At 39.6% G+C, this 19,910-nt stretch overlaps 1 protein-coding gene across 1 annotated transcript in view; it reads right to left on the bottom strand.

Moving 5' to 3' along the window:
- Nucleotides 1–10,758: 10,758 nt before the first annotated feature.
- The window catches only part of ADSS2 (adenylosuccinate synthase 2), a 32,933-nt gene continuing 23,781 nt past the window's right edge, over nucleotides 10,759–19,910 (bottom strand). The window contains exons 9-13 of the mRNA XM_051613872.1: nucleotides 17,850–18,004; nucleotides 17,314–17,438; nucleotides 16,199–16,296; nucleotides 12,269–12,418; nucleotides 10,759–11,539 (exon numbers count right to left, since the gene is read on the bottom strand). Of these exons, the coding sequence (XP_051469832.1) occupies nucleotides 11,487–11,539; nucleotides 12,269–12,418; nucleotides 16,199–16,296; nucleotides 17,314–17,438; nucleotides 17,850–18,004 (581 nt within the window). The 3' untranslated portion in view covers nucleotides 10,759–11,486. The remainder of the gene's footprint in view (nucleotides 11,540–12,268; nucleotides 12,419–16,198; nucleotides 16,297–17,313; nucleotides 17,439–17,849; nucleotides 18,005–19,910) is intronic.

Here is a 19,910-nt window from a genome sequence, read left to right as displayed (position 1 = left end):
GGGAAGGCTGCAGCACCGAAGGGTGCAAGCACTTTGAAAACAGGCAGACCTGCAGTGGTTGGAGGGGGTCAGCCTGCTCCCCGGCAGCGCAGCCAGCGAGGGGGCAGAAAGGGAACAGCCCGGCTGAGGGAACCCCTCCCTTCGCCCGCTCTGATCCTGCCAGACAAGAGTGATGAAGCCATGAAAACCTAACAGCGAGAGACCAAGCAAAATTAATCTCGCCCAGTACGTCTCGGCACACGCGAGGCGGGGCTGACATTCCTGCAGAGGCCGGCAGTCAGGAGTAAGCTCTTTAAAAACATGCCTGTGTCATCGGGTCTTGGTGGCACTGGGGCGCGTTCAGCCCTGCATCTCGGCAGGCCGAGGTGGAGCGAACTGCTTGAAAACGCGTGAGTGATAGATTCGTAATGGGGTTTTCACAAGCTCTCTGCCTCCCTGAGGGTTTTTCCAGCGGCCAGCCCAGCCAGCAGGCCGCCGCTGGGCATCCTGAGCCTCTCCCAGTGCCCCCAGCGCCGGGCACGGCCCCCCCGGCAGCCACACCCACCGCGCTGCTGGGGCTCGCGCTGTTTGCACACACGAATTTGCAGCATCTCCCCCGGTTTCTCGGCAAATTGCTGCATTCAGATGAAGTGGCAGCTGCTGTAATTAAGACACAGTTAATTACATATCTCCTTAATTGCGATGATAGGATTTTGTCAATTGGGTAAATAAGAATTGTTAGGTTTCTTCCGGCAAGCGCGGCCGCAGCGCGGCTCCGGCGCAGCTCCCTTTGTCTCCCGGCAAACTGGGAGCTGCCCGGCTCTGGACCGGGCCGGCGGATCTCCGCTGGGAAAGGTGCTTGCTGGCAGCTTGCCGGCACACCCTAGCTCTCCAGCTGCCTCCATCCGAGAGGCCTTTGCAGAGGGCAGCAGCATCTTAAAGGGAAACGCTTAACGTGAGCTTCAAAGCAAGCTGCGGTGTTGGGAAACTTCGGGGGGGTAAGTTTCCAAGAGTCAAATCTTCTCAATCCTTTTCTTTATTTCAAAAAATATTTAGAAAAATGAGTTGGTTTGCTTATAATAAGGAGTGAAATCTCCCCCTCATCACCCACTACCGGGAACAGACCACAACTGTGAGCAGGACCAGTGTCACAGCCCAGGGGATTTACAATCCAGCTCTGTCCTAAAACATTACTGTAGAAATAACTTTGCAGGTTTTTTTATTTGCTGTATCTAACTGTCTCCCTTACGGACTGTGTTGAATAGGTAAACTGTTCTTTCACTTCTGAACTGCCAACCCAGCAAAGCCCCGGGCCAGCTTGGGCACGTGCCCTTTGCCACTGCCTGCCTCTCATCTCCAGTGCAGCCTCACTGCTGGCAGGCTGCTCTTCCCAGGACAGCCCTCCACCTGTGCCAAGATTACTGTGTTGACACAGATTTGTACAAAGGGAGAAAACGAGAAAACAAGAGAGGCTGCAAAACACCAGGACTGAATCTGACCTTTGTCACCTGGTCTCTGGATGAGAGCTGAACTGGGCTCCCACAGGGATGAAAAGAGCCTGGAGCCAGCAGGGTGATCACCGTGAAGAAAACCTACCTTTCCGTCCTGCTGTGGAAGCAGATTGATACCAAAGCAAGCGAGAGAGAACATGTAGGAGACATGCATGTCCCTTTTAGAATTGCTTTTCAATGAACCAGTACACAGAGCTATCATCCATATTAATGAATTGCTGTTGACTGAACAAGTATGTTCAAAGTGTTCTCACACAAAAAAAGTGGCACCCAAAATAATCTGATTAAAGCAGATTACATAAACTCACCTGAGACTTAATCATTAGCCATGATTAAGTTACAATTAGCTACAAATTAATTAAAACATTATTTACATTTGCTTCCCAATTATTTATCCAACAGGCAAATTTAACCTTTCTCCTCATGGGAAGCAGGAAACATCACCTCCCAGTTTTGGCAAGGCCCTGACGCTGGCTCAGTGTGAAGTTACACGATGTGGTTGAGTGTCATCCCCTCCCTGGTGGCACCTCTGCTCCCTGGACTCCTTGACAGACCAAATCAACTTGCTGAACCCACAGCCACCTCTATGTTTATTTTTCAAAGGTTCATTTTCTGCCTGTTTATCAAGGTGAACTGGTTTGGCACAAGGCTCAGCAACCAGGTGAAGATCAGGATATTTCTTCACAGCATTAGCAAGATGCTGGTATCAGCTCAAATGGTGACATGTTCAGCCTTGCAGGATGTTTTCATAAGCAAAAGAAGGAATGTGGTCTAGACAAAACTCCTTTGTGGTAGGTGCAGAATTGGTCAGGGGGAAAAACAACACACCCTGGAAAGTGGTTCACCATCAAAACAGCAAAAATTTATTCAGTGGACGGGTCCTGCTTCCATATAACTCAATTTTTTCATAGGTGAAGTCAGTGATGGAACAGAGTGTACTTAATAAATGTGCAGGTGATGCAGAGCTGAGAGGAACTAAAAGTAGATTAGAAAAGAGATTAAGAGTTCAAAATTATTTTAACAAATTGGAGAAATGGTCTGAGAAGAACAGACTGCAATGCAGTAGGGCTGTGGCCAAGATTCTATGCAGAAGCAAAAAACCCATCAATAGCGCAAATGCAAAATGGACCAAAATATGAATCAGCAAACCTATGCAATTGGAAATACCATGCTAGAATCCATAATTGGATTTCCTGCTGCAAGATACATGATGTCATCCATCCCTTCCACTCAGCACTGTAAATATCAGTGAACAAACTGTCACCATTTTCAGGTCCCAGCTCCCCAGACAGAGAAAAAAAACCCAAACAGATAGTCTTGGAGATCTCTAAGAATGATCTCTAAGCAGAGCTTCAGAGAGTTGATCAGCCTGGGAAAACAAAATGACTGGGATGTAGCAAATTCCCAAAACAGTCCTGCCTGTCCGTAGCAAACTGACCAGCTAACAGCAAGATTAAATGGCAGCAGGAGAGATCTGAGTGGATGGTGGGAGAAACTTCCTATGGGTAAAACACCACAGCAGATCATCAAGGAGGCTGTGAAGACTCAGGGTAGGTGGTTAGACAAGTGTCTATCTGGTCAGCGAAGGAAGAGACCACTGGTCTCCCATCCCAAGCCCCACTGACCTGAGGACCCTCATGGTCCTTCCCTGGTCTAGGGGTCTGTGTCTCAGAAGCCAACAAAGCTGTTCCTTCTTCCCTGCCTCACCTCAGCTTTCCTGAAGTCTCCCTGTTTCAGTGCTAACATGTAGGTCAGCTCACATGACAGAAGGGTGCATCAAAAAATCCAGACTCAAATTACACCTACGTTTCTAATTCCAGAAAGGTTAAAGAAAGCTTTACCTTCTGTAAACAGATGTACTGGAGACGAACATGTCCAATAAAACATCAGATAAAGGTTTACCTTTAAAGATCCAGTCCTACACTCCCTTCTGTGCCAGATCTTTCTTGCTTTCTCACTCTTCAACTTTATCCTTTAAACTTCACCTCTGTCAGGAGATGCTCCTACTCTCAGATCTAGGAGTAACTTGAGGACTGTGCAACCTGAGGACTAGCAGATGTTAGAGTCTTATTTAGCAAAGTGCAGCAGCACTCAGGAGGGTGGCTCAGGTTTGCAGGAGCACATGTTCCAAGTGATTTGCTGATAGACTAGCTTTTCCCCTCCCGTCTAGCTCTTAGTCTCCTTAGACCTTCAGCAGACACCACTCCATTTTATTGTGTATGTAGTCAAATGCAACATTGTTAGTATTGGCTCAAACAGCACTCAAAAACAGCCCTGACAAGGCTGATAGGGGTGAGACTGCTCCCCTTGTAGTGCCAGCAAAGAAAGGAGGAACCATCATCAAGACAGGCTTAGTGAGGTGGAGGGACTTGTTTGCACCAGCTTAGTGAGGGAAAGGGAGCTCAGGCAGACAGCCCCTGCAACTATGCCTGCAAGCATTGCCTATCCTCATCTTAATTTCTTGATTTATCTAAATCTGTAACCCCACTGCACAAACCAGGAAAGCTTGCAGTGTCAGTCTTCACCCAGTTTTTAAGCAGAAATATCACTTACTTAAATACCACTTAGGTTTATGGGTATGGATTACAGCTGCTCATGCAATTTTAATTGTATGGCTGTAGCATTTGGATGTATTGCTTTCCCTTGTGTCACAGAGCCCCTGCAGGCCCCTACATGAACCATTTAACCTCCGTCTTAGGCTCTCTCCTTCCTCCTAGGCTTTACATCCCTTGTCTATTAAGACCAAACCACTTCAGTTCACACCACGTTGCTTTTTAATGCATCAGGTCTCAAAAGCTTCTGAGACTTATATCTTAAGTTTTATGTTCAAAGTTACAAGAGAAAGCTGTAACCTAGGCATTCAAAGAGCAAACTTAAAAAATATTCCTGGACATATCCAGGATGGAAGATAAATTCTGAAATGAGGGCCTCTGAAGTGTACACCAGGAGACAGGTAAGCATAAAGCTTGTAAATTCTGCAGTAGGACACAGTCACTGCTGGCATTACCTCAAGTAGCTGGGTTGGCAACCTCATACATGATTCCTGCTGGAGAAAGGAAGATGCAACGTTCCCCGTTTTCCAAAGATGAAGGAAAAGAAACACTTCCCTCTAAAGCCACGCTAAGGATTAAACTGAAGAAGAATCACCCCCATGGAGGAGTCGGGGAGAGGAATCTCTGTTGGTGCTGCTGACTATGATGAGGACAACAGTTGTGCAGAACTGGCTGACAGGGATATGGAAATGTTGGTAAATATAACAGTGATTCTCAACAGCTCATATTGTGTGTGAGTGTTGGAGTTGTCACTTTTGTATGTTGTATAGCTACATTTTCCAAGATTGACTGAAATTATCTAAAGCATGAAAATACATTCTTTTGTAGACTGAATTGGATAAGAGTTTTTACATCATGCTCTACAACGAAGTGGAAGAGGCAATGGTCTTAGTTTTAGGAAAAAAAAATCACAAACTGTGGATGTATTCAAGGAGTTTCCAAGATGGCTGTGTCATGATACTATTCAAAACAATAGTCTGAGTGAGATCTCTGGTGAGAACCAATTTTAGCATTAAACTCATGAAGCTGCAATATTAATTCACATTCCAATGAAGCAGTTGCTGTGGAGTGGCCAAAACATAATTCACCGACTCTGATGGGCAACAAAATGCAGAAAACATCCACTTTGTTTTCCAAATACTGGTGAGTCAGTGTTTTATACACAGCAGCCAAATTTCATTCCTCAGAAGGTAAAATAAGTTAATACTTAATTGTGACAAACAAGCAGACCATCAGACTCACTGATACAATGAATCAGTCTGCAAAGCAGCTCTGAGTCACAGAACAGCACATTGTTGTCCTCAACTAGGAAATAGTGTTTAAACTGGCTCCTGCATTTGTTTCTGCTATAAGACCTGCACTAATATTGTGCAACTCATTTTAGAAACTCCCACAGCTCTGCAAAATGTAATGTGTTGTAGAACCTTTGCTATTACCTGCATACACTGGCTCTTTTCTTCCTGGGGGGTTCCTAAACAATATGCTATTCCACAGAGGATTTTGCTACCAAAAATGGAGATTAACACATTCAAATCACATAAGCAAATTTTAAGTCCATCAGCAGCTCCTTAACAAAGACACCCCCAACATGTTACATCACTATTTGCAGGAATTTGGCATGTTGTTCTCTGCAAAGAAACTAAGGGATTTTATAGATCCTGCACCCGTGTCGCCATGAGGGGAAGCCTCTTGAACCACACAGCACACATTATACACACAGCCCTGCTATCAGCCAGCTCTACAAGAAAGCTGCTCAAGGCTCCTCACACTTCAGAAGGGTACTTTTTCTTTTTGCACAGAAGTTTGCTCAGGCTTTATTTCTTAAATAAAATAAAAGGTGCATTCATCTGTACAAACTCCTTTTTTTTTTTTTTCCCAAAAGATGTAAAATTTTGTCATGTTACCAGTGTCATTCCCATATTTGCTAGTAAGGTCAGACAGGAACAAAATTATTTTTCTTCTTCTTAACTGCCATGTAAGAAAATTGCTTTTCCACAGCATGGGTGGGATCCCAGCTGTCTAGTCTCCTTCTTGTATCTTCACTACCTTTGCTTGCTTATTCAGTTCCATTGTTTGTCCTGGAAAGGATGTATGTGGTTTCTATCCTGAGCAACTAGGATGGGGTCCACAAGGCACAGGCATCCAGAGAATCTCTGGTGTAAGCTCGTGCATCAAAGTAAACCCGTAAGAACTGTGGGATAAGCCTTTCCCTTTTATGCCTATTGAAGGCAATGTTGCAACAACTGCTGATGACTTCTTATGACTTTGGCCTAAAAGAGGAAAAAAAGTATCCAGGTAGAGTAAACCAAACCTACATCCAAAAGTTTTTGGCCCTACCAGGAGTGCTACATGACCTGACTGTATTATGGATGCGAGAATCTAGAATGGAAATTGTAAAAAATGCGGTTTTTTTTTTCCCCTCGATGAAAATGTGTTGTATTGCACATCAACTTCAAAATATGTTTAATATCAAATTATCTTTAAATTAAAATGTTGTAGGCTATTTCTGTTGGGAAGTCAAGGCTTTGAAAATTCTTATAACATTAAACCAATGCGGGTAGTTGCTTGACTGCAAGAGGCACAAGCCTTATGCTAATGACAAGTCAGATGGAGCCAATCAAACAATCCTGAATTATTAAGGTCTCACTGTACATTCTCAGGCTGTTAATATCTGTTAGATTACAGCTGCATTATACTGAGTGCTCATTTCAGCAGGGGATTAGAAAGCACATTTATAAGGCTGGCTACCCTTTGGGTGGATCATGGTATTTACATACCATTTGTCAGCATGAGATTACAGAATGATTTATGCTTTTTTGCCTAGACCTTTCAATAACTGCAGCCACTCCAGTAAACTACAAAGCCAAAACTCCTTTCCAACCTGACTTTGACAATTCAGCTTTCAGGAACTATGTGCATTTTCAAAAAAGGATGAAAAATACTACCAGTGACTAGTACAATTAGGCTTCACAAAAACAGCATTTCACTTGTCACATCTCAACCCAAGTGATCCATGCTGGCTTTCCTAGCAAGAGGGGAATGGAAGAGGGAGGTTTGCTTTGCGTAAACTAACTCATCTTAAACTGCATCAAGAAAAGCATAATAGTCATTTCACTGTTTCAAAAAAACAAAACTAAAACTGCCACTTATTCCCCCAAAGCCATACCTTCTCTCCACTACCAACACTCAGGTATCCCAAATCCTTCTGCACTATGCAGAATGCAATCAACAAACCAGAAGGCAAAACTATTTGTACTTGTGTAGGTTGTTAGCTAAAGATAGTTGCTGACACATTATAGACATAGTAGTGAAAAGCAGTAAAGAGCACCTGGATATACGAAGAAATTTGATTCATCACCAAACAAAATAGCAGTGTAAAAAACACATTGCTTTGAAACACTTGATTTAATAGCTCTAAAGTGGCAGTGAAGAACATAAGGATTTAATTCAACATTACCTGTTTAGAGCTGTATGTAAGGCACTTGAATGAGTACTACAAAGTATTTTAAACATGACATCAAATTGTAACACCCAGACCAACAATAAACAGTGCAAAATTCTAAGCTCTGCAAGCAATGCTATCATCTGTGTGTATGTCTTTATGTGCATCAGTTTGCCTTCACTGGGTAAAGCTGTCATGCACCAAAAGAAATGTGCTTGATTACTATAGCATAAGGTTCATTAAGTTTCACTGTTTCAGAGACTAGTAACAGTACGGGCAGGAAAAAACTCAGACTGAGTTATCCCTTAATTCCCAGCAACTTTGCCTTTTACTTTTTATAAACCAGCCAAACTTTTGATTATGTTTCATTAAGGGAGTTGGCTGTGACAGCAAAAGGAAACTATGATCTTCTAATAGAAAGTAGATTTCCAGGATTATATGAAAGCAGCTGTCATGCATTAAATCAACACTATCTGTCTTACCACTTTATCTGAAGGTTTTGTCCATTAGCTACATGCCAAGACCCAATTATACATGGAATACAACTGAAAAGGCCGAGCAACAGAAGTATCCCTCACTTCCCCTCCTATTAGTTAGTAAAGGAGATGTGCTAAACTGTAGGGACATAAGGGCTATTAAATGCTGCACTACAGCACAAGCCCAGGAGAATGAACCTCATAAATAAGAGATCAAAATACCTTGTCTGCCATCAGGTCTAACAGGTATCCATGCCTCCTGAAAACATCTCCTTAGTGGGAGAGGACACTTGGAGGAGAATCAATTTCAATTACGATACTTCGATACCATCCTATCCCCTTCCATGGTAGCAATAGGAGATACTTCAGAGAGGAAGGGAGTAGACAGGAACTACATGCTTGTCATTGAAGTACAAAGGTTTTTGCCTTTTATTACAGCTTAGTACTAGCCTGTGACAGACAACCAAAAGTCTTTTGCCACTGACCGTGGCAAATCCTTTGAGGCCAAAAAGCTCTTGAGTAATGAAGGCAGATAAAAGCAGAACAGTGACTTTTGGCTAGAGAAAAAACTACAAGTACAAAGACACATAACCTTGCCTTTGCTAAACACACTGCTGGTGGTGGAGTATTAGGCTGTTCTTCTCTTCTTCCTCCTTGCTTCTGTAGGTAAACATAGCATGGATTCAAAAGCAGAGCATACAGTGCATGAATCTATCTCTCTAACTTAGCATTTGTTTCCACAACACTCAGGCTGGTGATGACATGATAGTGCATTTCCCCGTACGTACAAATGAAACAAGAGGTAGAAAAACTAGCATTGGGAAGTGGAGAATTGGGTAGGATATAACCATTCTATGAACCAGCCTTTGACACCAGGGAAGTGTTTGTGCACCAGTCCATTAATTCATTCCAGGAAAGCTTAGGTGAAACTGGCACTCAAGGACAACATAATAAGGTTTGCAGACAAGTTTAACCACCTGAAATAAAAGAGAAAAATTCTTTGTTTCAGGTCACAAGAGTAAGTATACACCAACAGATCCTGGACCACCTATTATCTGAACATGTACTTTCCAGGCCTGTACCTGAGTGGAAGAATAAAAGAACAATCTCAGCTGAACTTAAAGAAAGCAAAGGAACATAAATCACTCTTGCATCCAAGACAATTCTGTTTTGTTTCTTTAACTGCAAAAATACTTTGTATCATTTTAGGCTATAGCTATATTGCTTAGAAATCCTGCTGCATGTGGGAATACAAATTCCTCAACTGAAAAACAAGGCTAGTTTGTCCTGTAGAGTTACAACAGTCAAGGAACTGTAACAGGCCTTGAACTTGAAGGTCTCTCCTTGGCAGAAGTGAAACACAACTACACAGTGAGCCCTTATTTATTCACTCACTGTAGAAGGGAAGCACGCCCTCATTTATTTACTTACTCCTTCAACCAGTTAGGCGCCCAGTCTTTGGCTGGGAGTTTCACTGACAGCACTGTAGATGCCTCCTACAGCTACAGGAAGACAAGAATACTTAGTAATTATCACCTATGGTTCACATTGCAAGATCCATTCCCTCTATGACCTAGAAAATAGTAATACTGGTTTCTCCATGTAAATGAACATTAGTATTTGTTTCACACAGTTATATCCCTTCATCAGGGAACTAGAGAGAGATGTGTAATTCAAGGTGTCCCTTAGCTGAGGAAGGATGGTATGGTTCTCTCCTGGACTGCAAGGATGACAGTAAAACTAGATCCTCATAACCTCCAGGGGAAAAAAAAACACACAAAACAAACAAACAAACAAGTTATTTGGTTTTTAAGGCTGATGAAAATACTCTTTATGTGTAATGCTGATACAAAGGTCTTCCCACGTATTTGTCAATTTTCCAGCGTTCTGTGGTACCCTCCTCTTCCCACATATTACACAACTAAAATACACACCCTGCTAACTGCTCCATCATATGCAAACAATTCAATAGAAAATGCTCCTTAACTACTAGTATTTATCCTTCAACACTCCTGTTCCTCCCCCTTATGGTAAGTAATTTTTTGTCAACTGAAAACGTAAACATTGTGCTAAACACTTTAAGAGCAGCATCAATCCAACAAATCTGTTCCATTTAAGGCAACACCTGGTTACCCAAGACATAATCTGGAAGGCCTCATATCTTTCATTTTGCATGAAAAATTTCTTATGTTCACCCACATACCCAAAATCTAATAAACTACATCTAAAACTACTGCCCCACCTTGACAGAAGCTTGTTTTTAGGAAACAAAGTAAGTTTTATTTGAAGTTAAAAGGATGCACATGAATACCATAGTATCGAGTGTAAAAACAAAGTCATTCTCAAAAAATCTGGAAAGGGAATATGTAATTATTGGGTTGTTGCTCAAAAAAAAAATAAAAATCAGATTCTTTGGAATATATAATAACAGATAAATTAAAATAATTCTAGAACATTTCCCAACACTAATAAGCCACAATATGTCAGATATCATGAGGTGAATACTTGTTATTTTCCTTACATCTGAAGCAAATACAGTGAATACTTTAAATGCTACTTCTAAAGCATCTTCAATTTATAATTACAAAAGTGTCTCTGCTTTGCCAGTTCTCCAGAGAAAGGTCTTCTATTTGCTATACAGAAAGGAATTTAAAAGGGCATCAAAATGTTAGACTTCTCACCAAATATAAATATAACCTCATTTAATTAGAGAAACATTTTGAGATATATGCCTTGGAAGCAGAGAAGTGCAGGGTTTTTTAAATACCAGGAAAAAAAACGAGTAACATTGTAAAACATTTAACTCAAAATCAGAACAGTTCTTTAATAATCGCAAATGAACTTTTTACAATATCAATTTCCTAACTTTCTGGGCACACCTCCTGGTAAACACTTGAGTGTCCTCTGTGAGTTACAAAGAGTAAGTTTCCTGTTACACAGCTAAAAAAACCTGGACATTCTTAACAACTTGGCATCACATCGTTTTTTAAAAAACAGATCACACAATAATTTAGACAGCATTTATAGCATTATAAAATCAGAATTCCCCTCTTTAATCACTCACAAGAGCAGCTATTAAGAAAACAACAGCTTTAGGAATACAAATAATGAGGATGTAAAACTATCTGTGCAAAACTGCATTACTTTTACTGTCTAAAATTTCAGGGAAGTAACACCGCCAAAAGCAGAGAGAGGATAACAAAGACAAATAGACATGAAAGTAATGCTACCTTAGATTTTCAAACAGGAATTACATTATGAAGTAAATATTAGGTAAAGAAAAAAAATCTGATGGCACCTCGAACAACAATGACAAATGTCCTGGAAATTGCAGTTGAAGAAGAACTGATGCAGGTTCATGTTAATGTCTCTTTCAGGAGTAGCGATTGATTTAGGGGTATCAACTCTAGCATTTCTTTCCATGCAAAAATCTATCTTTCCAACATCTTTGCTTTGCGGGCTACTAATGCATTTAAGAATGAGCAGTCTTTTGAGGAGTGTGCTTTCTTCCATGCATCTGAAATCTTTAAAACAGCTGGATCATTGATTCCCTGGATTTCCCTACTCCGATCCATTTAACTGCAGGAGAGAAAAACAAACTTTTATGATAAGTAATATGAAGCAAGATCAGATTGTATCTTAAGATACAAATTTATCTTCTTAAGCGCTTAAGATCTTAACTACAGCATATACTATTAGCATGTTAAGAAATGGTAACTATGTGTAATATTCTCAAAGTAAGAATGCATTTTTAACTCAGAAAGCAGGAGCGGTTTTGAAGCTGCCGTAATAAATAAATCAGTTTCCCAGATAATAGGAAAAAAGATACACAGGAGCTGTCAGTAAAGATTTGCATCATCTCCTAATTCCCACGGATGGAACCACAGGATCATTTTCATTAGGGAGCGTAAGAGAAATTTGTTAAGCTTAGTACCTCTTACTGTCAAATATATTTAATCACATTAATATACCAGTAGTCTCACTGACTTTATAATGGCAGCAGAATTAAACCCCTAGTATAAGCAATCTGAAAAATATTTAAGCAAGTTATAAAAATCTCAGTTGAACAAGAACTATAGTACAAGCCAAAGAAAGAAGGCATATTATAACTTTTGAGAATTTTCAACAGCTAAATAGATGGCTAAGAAACAGTGAAACAATAATTACAAGCATCACCAGGTACATCAGAATAAACACAGCTACAAACTCGTTTCCAGTATTTTGAATGCTCATTAAGGCAAAGCACACGAGAAGTATAACAAAGCAGGAAAAATTCAAAACAACAACAATAAAATCTTTTTTACTTACCAGGAACACCCAACTCCATTTCTATAAAGCGAACATAATTTTGTGCATTTACAGGCAGCTCATCAAACGTCCTTGCATTTGAGATGTCTGTATCCCATCCTGGGAGTGTCTCATACTGAACCTCTACTTTATTTAAGACTTCGTGGTTGGCTGAGAAGCAAACAGAAACAAAAATATTATGTCTACAAGATGATAAATCCTCTACCACTAAATACATACAAAGCTTTTTCTTATTTTCTTATACAAAGAAGTTTACTCATAAGATAACACCAGCACTGAAGGTACTTAAATGTCTTGTTTTGTTAATATAAGCAGATAAATGAAAACAATCAGGACTTAAGACTTTAGGAATTCCAGTACTCAGTCACATGCATGCATTTTGCTTAAACCACACCCTTTTCAGTTCAGAAAACAACTTTTCAGGAAAAACAACTCCCCAAAATGTTGACCCTTTTTTTTTTTTTTTCCCCTGAACAAACATCAAGATCCAATTCGCCCTTCATGAAATTGGTCATATGAAAGCAAAATCAGGCACCAGCTTGTAAGTATCAGGCAGTTATACTTTAAAATGGCATAGGAGTGTACCCTTTACTAAACATAATTGTAAGATGTAGTTTATACATAATAGACTTCTGATGCCCACAGACTCTTTGCCCCAAAACTCCACAACAAATTCGTCAACCAGTGTGGAGTCCCACATGATGTATAACCAGAAACTGTTCCAATTACTTCTCAGAATAGAAAGCAATTAGTATATTGCATTTTGTCGTTCAATTTAGTAGCTTGCTACAATTTTGCCCATTACCTCTGAATCCTGTGATGATTTCAAGTAGTGGAAATGTTAAGCAATTGAATCATTCCAGTAATTATCTGAACATCAGTCTTGGAATGACACTGGGCAGCGTAAGAGAAGTCTTAAGACTGAAAATGGGAAATACAAAAACCACAGCTAATCCCCTCCAGTGTGCATGTAGCCAACAAACTCCGGCTCAGCATGTTGAATAATTTGTCCTGGTGCAGGTAAGAGTTCAGTAATAGCAATGCTGTAAAGACAGCCTTTATGAACAAGGCATTTTGAGTAAGGGTGAAAGAGAATTACGCTCTACTGACTTCAAAGCCTACAGCAGTGCAGAAATGCACTATTTTTTGACTGAGCTTTTCACAGGTTAAGGCAAAGGATCCTCATCAAGACTTGTAATCAGGCTAGCCCTGACAGCAGACAGGCACAACAGTCATATGGGTCAGATGAAACGTTTATCTAGTACAGTGTTCTAGCTTGGTAATCTACAGTAGATGCTCAGTGAAAGAGCACCAGAAAAAAACAAAAGCAACCACGTAGTATATCTTCTCCAAAATAATCTCCCGGTTTCCTAAGAATCTCTGTTTTTAAAGTCTCCTGAGCTAGAGATTGTGGCTGTCTGCACTGAGATCAACCAATTCCCAAGTTGGACAGGAGGCACTAGCACAAGTAGACCATGGTTTTCACACTCCCTTTGAACTGACAGGATCAGAGCTACCAGTGTGTTTTCTTTCTTTCATAAACTCCTATGACTGAACAGAAATTGAGACACTGACCAGCTCCATGACAAGAGACTACAGCCTCAAGGATTCCAACTGAAGTCACTGGTTAATTTACAAGACATTTTCAGCTCTTTCTTAACAGGAGATTATGAAATGCCCACAGAAATCGAAGCTAAAAAAATTGAGTGAGACTCATATGATTCTCTCATCCAGCTGGAAAAAGGAACAATATATGAAATATGGCGTGTTTTTCCTGAGATGGTGGGTACTGTGTGTGCTTCTAATTTAGAGACAGTCATTTCACAAGAAGGGTAAATCACTAACATCTCCAAGAGAGTGGGATGGTAGGGAGTGGAGGAAGAAATACCCTGCCAGCAAGAGATTCCCAGACTAGATTGCTTCTAAATTAAATTTAAAATGTCAAAGTGGCAAGATAAAAGAAAAAAATATACAAGTGCACATCATGCGGAGATGCAGACATCAGAAATAATCTAATGGTCTGAAAAACACCAAGTGGGAAAAAAGTTACCTTTTGTTTTTTATGCCAGGAACAGTGGTAATAAGTAACCTGCAGCTTATGTGCTGAAAATGCTGCCAAATGTTAAGGAGCATAGAAAGAGAGAGGTGTGGAACACAGAGGCACTGTGAGAGACAGCATCTTCCAGCTTACCAGAAGTTCAGCTCAAACTCCTTCCTGACACTTAACAAAGCACAACAACAGCAAAGACAACAGCTTCTACTAAGTTTCTACCAAAATTCTTAACCTTTCATACAGTAGAGTACAGTTAGGCAGGTAAGCCACGTTATGCTTCCACAATCAAAGGTCAGCTACCTGCTACCTGGGCATATATACAGGGAACAAAGTCTGCCCTCAGGAGCTGTAATAAGATTTTGGTCCCATCTGAGAGAGACAATCCATGTGGGGAAAAAGAAGTGTTTGTACTGGAAAACAAGGCTACCTGCTTATATGATCTTTAATGATGGACTGCCAGACTGCCATGAACTCCTGGCTTGAGTGCAAGACAGTCCAAATAGCCCCCAGGCTAGATGACAGGCCTACAGGTGAAGCATTTACTGAGTAGTTCAGTTCAAAAGTGCAATCTCCATTATGTTCAAAGGCCATCTAAAATACACACAAATTTTCTTAATCATTTGACAGAGGTATCAATCAGGAAATATCTGAGTCTTAAAAAGGAAAAAGCACTCCTTGGTTTGGGTCAAGATGAGAACTAAATTTCCTGAATAAAAGTTAATGATATGTCATTAGGATGTATTCCAATTCTAACCGGCACTTTCCTTTGAAGATGCTGCAAGGCAAATCAACAAGAGAACTCCCTCAAATGGATGGAGAAACAGATTTTTTTTTTTTAATTTCAGCATGAAGTTCCCCAACAGATCCGTGCTATTTTCAAGGACCACTGGCAGGTCATCACTTATTCCTCTACACATAATTACACCTTTATACAACATAAATCCTGCTGTGAGTTGTATCTGACTACTACAGTTGATCTCCTCACCCACAACAAGTTCTCTGCTGATCATATCATATGAAAAATTGTAACCTGTATCCAGCCCCAAACCCTGAGGGAGCATTAGAATAGAAACAAGCATCTATGCACACATTAGAAAAATCAGAAAGCTCAAGCTCTAGTACCAGTCAACATTCTTCCTTTTTCTGGAGTATCTCTACTACAGCAAACTGAAAAAAAAAAATTACCCATGAAAACAATGTTTTGTAATATTTGAGTATTTAACACACAGACTCATGATCACCAAAATGACCACTGTCTTCCTCAGGAGCTACAGCTTCTATCAAATGCTAAACTGATGTATGTTGGTCCTCTATGAGAAAATAGTCTTACTTTCACCTAACTAATTGCTCATTTCCTCCCCCACCCTTTTCCCGTTTTCCACTGCATAGGTGTGACAGGATTTTTGGCTGCTCTGTGAACCACTAAAGGGAACTGAACTGTTAAGAAAGTAATACAGGGAAAGAAAACTCTGGGTTTTCCACGCCTCGGTGCTCTCATGTGGTTCACCGCACACCTAAATGAAGACTTGTCCCACAAGAAGAGGGAATGAATGGAGTGTGAAATAAACGAGCTTCCAATTTAGCTTGAAGGTAATGCAGTCTGTATCAAATGAAAGGGATGAAGTTGTAATAACATTTAGATTTAAGTAGCTTTACATAGCACTTCGTATCTTTCTAGTAGGCAAGTGACAGTATTTGGTACAGGTGTCTTTAGGATGTGGTACAGGTGCAGTTCAGTGTGTCTCTGGTGCATCTGGGAAGACAGGGACAGCTTGATGCTGAAGTAACACATTCCTATCATAAACATTACAAGTAAAAAGTCAAATGTATTTAAATATCGATTTTCACCAAAACCCAGAATTGTTCAATAGTCTTACCAGGAAAATGAGGTATGACTTCACCATCTAGTTTGTATGCAACACCAACTTTGATTTCTGGAAATACATCCAAGATATCCAATTTGGTAAGTGCCAATCTATAAAGGAACATTATTCCGGTTAAACAAGTTCAACAGTTCTCTCATGATACTGTAACAATACCAGAAGTGATTCCTGCACATTACAATTAATTGCCTTTTATCAGAAAAATAGCTTGTATAGCACTCATTTCTTTAACTGATGTGACTTTAAAAATATATAGAAAAATTAAAACTCAAGACAGCCTTTTTGTTGCGTCCTTAGATCTAGTACTATAAGAAAGTGGCAAAATGCAAAGAAAAAGGTTGATCTCCAATTAATGTGACCGGTCTATAGCTTTAACTGTTAGAATTTTAAGTGGTCAGGGTGCTGCAAAGATATTTTATGACCATTCGAGATGGTTTCATAGCATGATGCCTGTTGCTATTTCTGTTCTCTGCCAAATCTTCCTGTCCTACAGTGAAGGCAGCAAGATAATCAAACACTATTTTAAATAACAAACAAAAAGGACAAGTAAAACCAGGAAAATTTAAGTAAAGCAGGTATTTACTCAGTTTCATGTGCTAGAAATTTTGTTCCAGTTTGGTTTCAGACACATGATTTTCATCTAAATTGAAAGTCATATCCAAATTTTTTACATTTACATATACTGCTGAAGATACTGATGGTTTCCCATCTGTCTTATGAATCAAAACTTATGAATCAAAACTCCACAAACTACACCAGGTTTCAAGGCCCTTGCAATGCACTTAATTTGGTTTTGTGGGATGGCAGGGGTTGGGGTAGCTTGAAGCATTAAGTACCATGATATGTAAGTGTTTCTTGGATCATTTTAAATGAGAAGTAACAATGTGCTACAAGTAAAGGAAAGAAAATGCAAATGACAAATAAAAAAAGAAAAGGCACCTAATGATAGAAAAAAATGAGGGACAGTTAATTTATCAAAATATTGAAACATTCAACAAATCTATACTAACAGTCTGAATCTTACTAACTAGAATATGCACAATTGCCAGTAATCTGTAGCATTTCATGATTTTATGTCAAGACACCGGCAAAGATTCAAAGTAACTCACGCAGTAAATCCATTAATCATGTAGGCATATCGGAGTGACACAAGGTCCAGCCAGCCACATCTTCTCTTTCTACCAGTGGTAACACCAAACTCTTTGCCTCTCGTTTGCAGCAATTCTCCAATTTCCTAGTGAAGAGTAATACATTATATGATCCTCTTTTTATTTGCAACACATGATGCAGGTGTACACATAAGACATTTTATAATACTGCAAATTACCTTAAAAATTCTTTCCCCAATTTTTCAGTTTCCATTGGGATGAAAATACATATACAAAATCCTATTTCTAATTAAAGAGAAGGGTATTTGAGCAAGTATCTCAAAATTTGTTCCTGCTCTACTCTTCTATTCCTTAAGAAGGTCTGAGAAACTGACAACTTGATTTAGCAGTCCTGTAAGCTCAGCGTAGAATCAGAAGAATGAGACATTCAAACCCACTGTCATCTACTTGCATTTCACCAGTAACACTGATTTAACACAAAACAGACATACCATTTCACCCAGTTACAGGTCACATCTGGGGCTAATAATACTCACATTATTTTGTTCTGTAGGAAAGGCACCAATTCCAACTCTTGTTGTGTAAGCTTTCACAACTCCATACACTTCCCCGACGTTCTGCGGTGGCATTCCCAGACCTGTACAAACACCTCCAACTGTGCAGTTTGATGAAGTCACAAAAGGGTATGTGCCTATTAAAATAATTGTTTTAAAAACTTATTAAAATATATTGGTTTTAAACAATTTTTTTAAAACAAATACATCTAACCAGGTGAAGAATAGCACTCACCTAGGTTCCACAACACTAAAAACCAAACCAAAACACAACAAACATTTCATGGTCAAGAACATATCTAATGACTTCTTAGTTTTGTATTTTGATACTTCTTAATTGAAGAAATGTACAAGTCTGGAAACAATAATTTTGATTTCATAGTCAAATAAGAAAATATTTCCACAAAAGAAAGAGGAAAAAGGTAAAGAACTCCTGGAATACAGTCTAGTTCATTAGCAGTGATAGTTTGTCTCTAGTTAAATAGTCATCCCTCATTTGATAAGCAACTTGGACAGCAAAGGTAAGACTTAAACATTTCAAAATTCTTAGGTTATATGTATATTTTTTTAAGTAAGGAAAGATGAAAACAGAGCATGTCAGTCCTTAGGTGATCTGAATTGTGAACAAATGCTTCAGTCACACAGTAACTACATTTAAGAGCAAGACATTTACCCCGTGCTTCAAACTTTTTTTTTCTTTTGGTGTAAGAGTCAGAGAGAGGTAAGAGAGGCACAGCCAAGACAAAAGGAACTGAAAGCCATGCAGACAACTTTAAAAAGCTGAAATTCTTCAGAGACTGTTCAGTGAGGTTTTGCAGATTGGCTTCAGGTATCTCTTGATTCTTTGACATAACTCATGTCTCTCAAGAGACAGAGGCTTGCATTTTACAAGCACTAACTAGTCTTAATTTTTCTTAGGATGCAGTAGTTGAGCTTTTCTTTACCAAGAGGGAAATTGTAGCCAGTGGATGCCACAAACAGAGTCAATAAGAAAATTCTTATTTCTTTTCAGCTCCCAGCCTGGTATATTGACATGGGTTTATCCTCACCCTGTGTTTAAAAACACAGAAGACTGCACCCCCCCACCGCCAGACACACGCACACAAGCTTCAGTACACACTCCAGAGATGCAGGATGGACTGTAGGGCTGGGCATTTACCACCTTCACTGCCAACAGACACACACTCATAAAACTAACTTCAGTATTAAGACTAATGTGCACCAAGGCACAGAAAACAGCCTCATTCAGAATGCTAAGTAGCCAAACTTGGCATTGTTGAATCTTTTGACTAGGACTTGTCTATTGTCAGCCCACGTGTCCAATCCACTGACAGTATCTACCTAAGGACAGCAGGTATTATCTGTGTGTGTAGGTCTCTCAGCAGAGGCAGGAGACAAATCCAAGTGACTCAAACAACTCTATGTATTACAGATATACCTGGTAAGTTTCACACTACTTGCATTTCCTGTATTTAGATGAAATCTAAAATCCTTGCTACTTACTAAAAACAACCCCCCCCTACAGTTTTCTAGAAATATTTCAGTTTTACCTCAAACAATTCCCTGTGACAAGCATATTTGAAGACTTTTTTTTTTTTCTGGCTAAAAAAGGAAGTTTCTTCCAATATTCACATTATCATGTGAAAACTTGGTGCTTATAATGACTAGCCTTAGACATATCTTCCTCTTAAAAGCAGAGGCTTTCAAACTCACTATGCTGGAAAATGTCCAGTATCCTAACTCCTACTAGTTGAAAGCAGAGAGTGTACTAACTTTGTATTTGATAGTAGTCCTTACAGGCTCCAATTTCAGACCTAAGCAATAGAAATGATTGAGTTACACAGCTAGTGAGACTGAAGAAAAATGTGACAAAATGCAGGAGCCAATCATACACTTATGCTTATACAGAGGTATAATAGTTTACCTGTCCTTACAATATAATGATAACAAACATATTAAATTCAATAAAACCCCCCCAAAACCTACTTCTATCAAGAAGTTAGTTTTATAGCAAAATGAGAGTGTTTTAAGAAAATATGCATA

Source organism: Apus apus, chromosome 3, assembly GCF_020740795.1.
Source record: "Apus apus isolate bApuApu2 chromosome 3, bApuApu2.pri.cur, whole genome shotgun sequence".
Classification (NCBI taxonomy): Eukaryota; Metazoa; Chordata; class Aves; order Apodiformes; family Apodidae; genus Apus; species Apus apus.
This window is presented reverse-complemented; position numbering and strand designations above follow the sequence as displayed.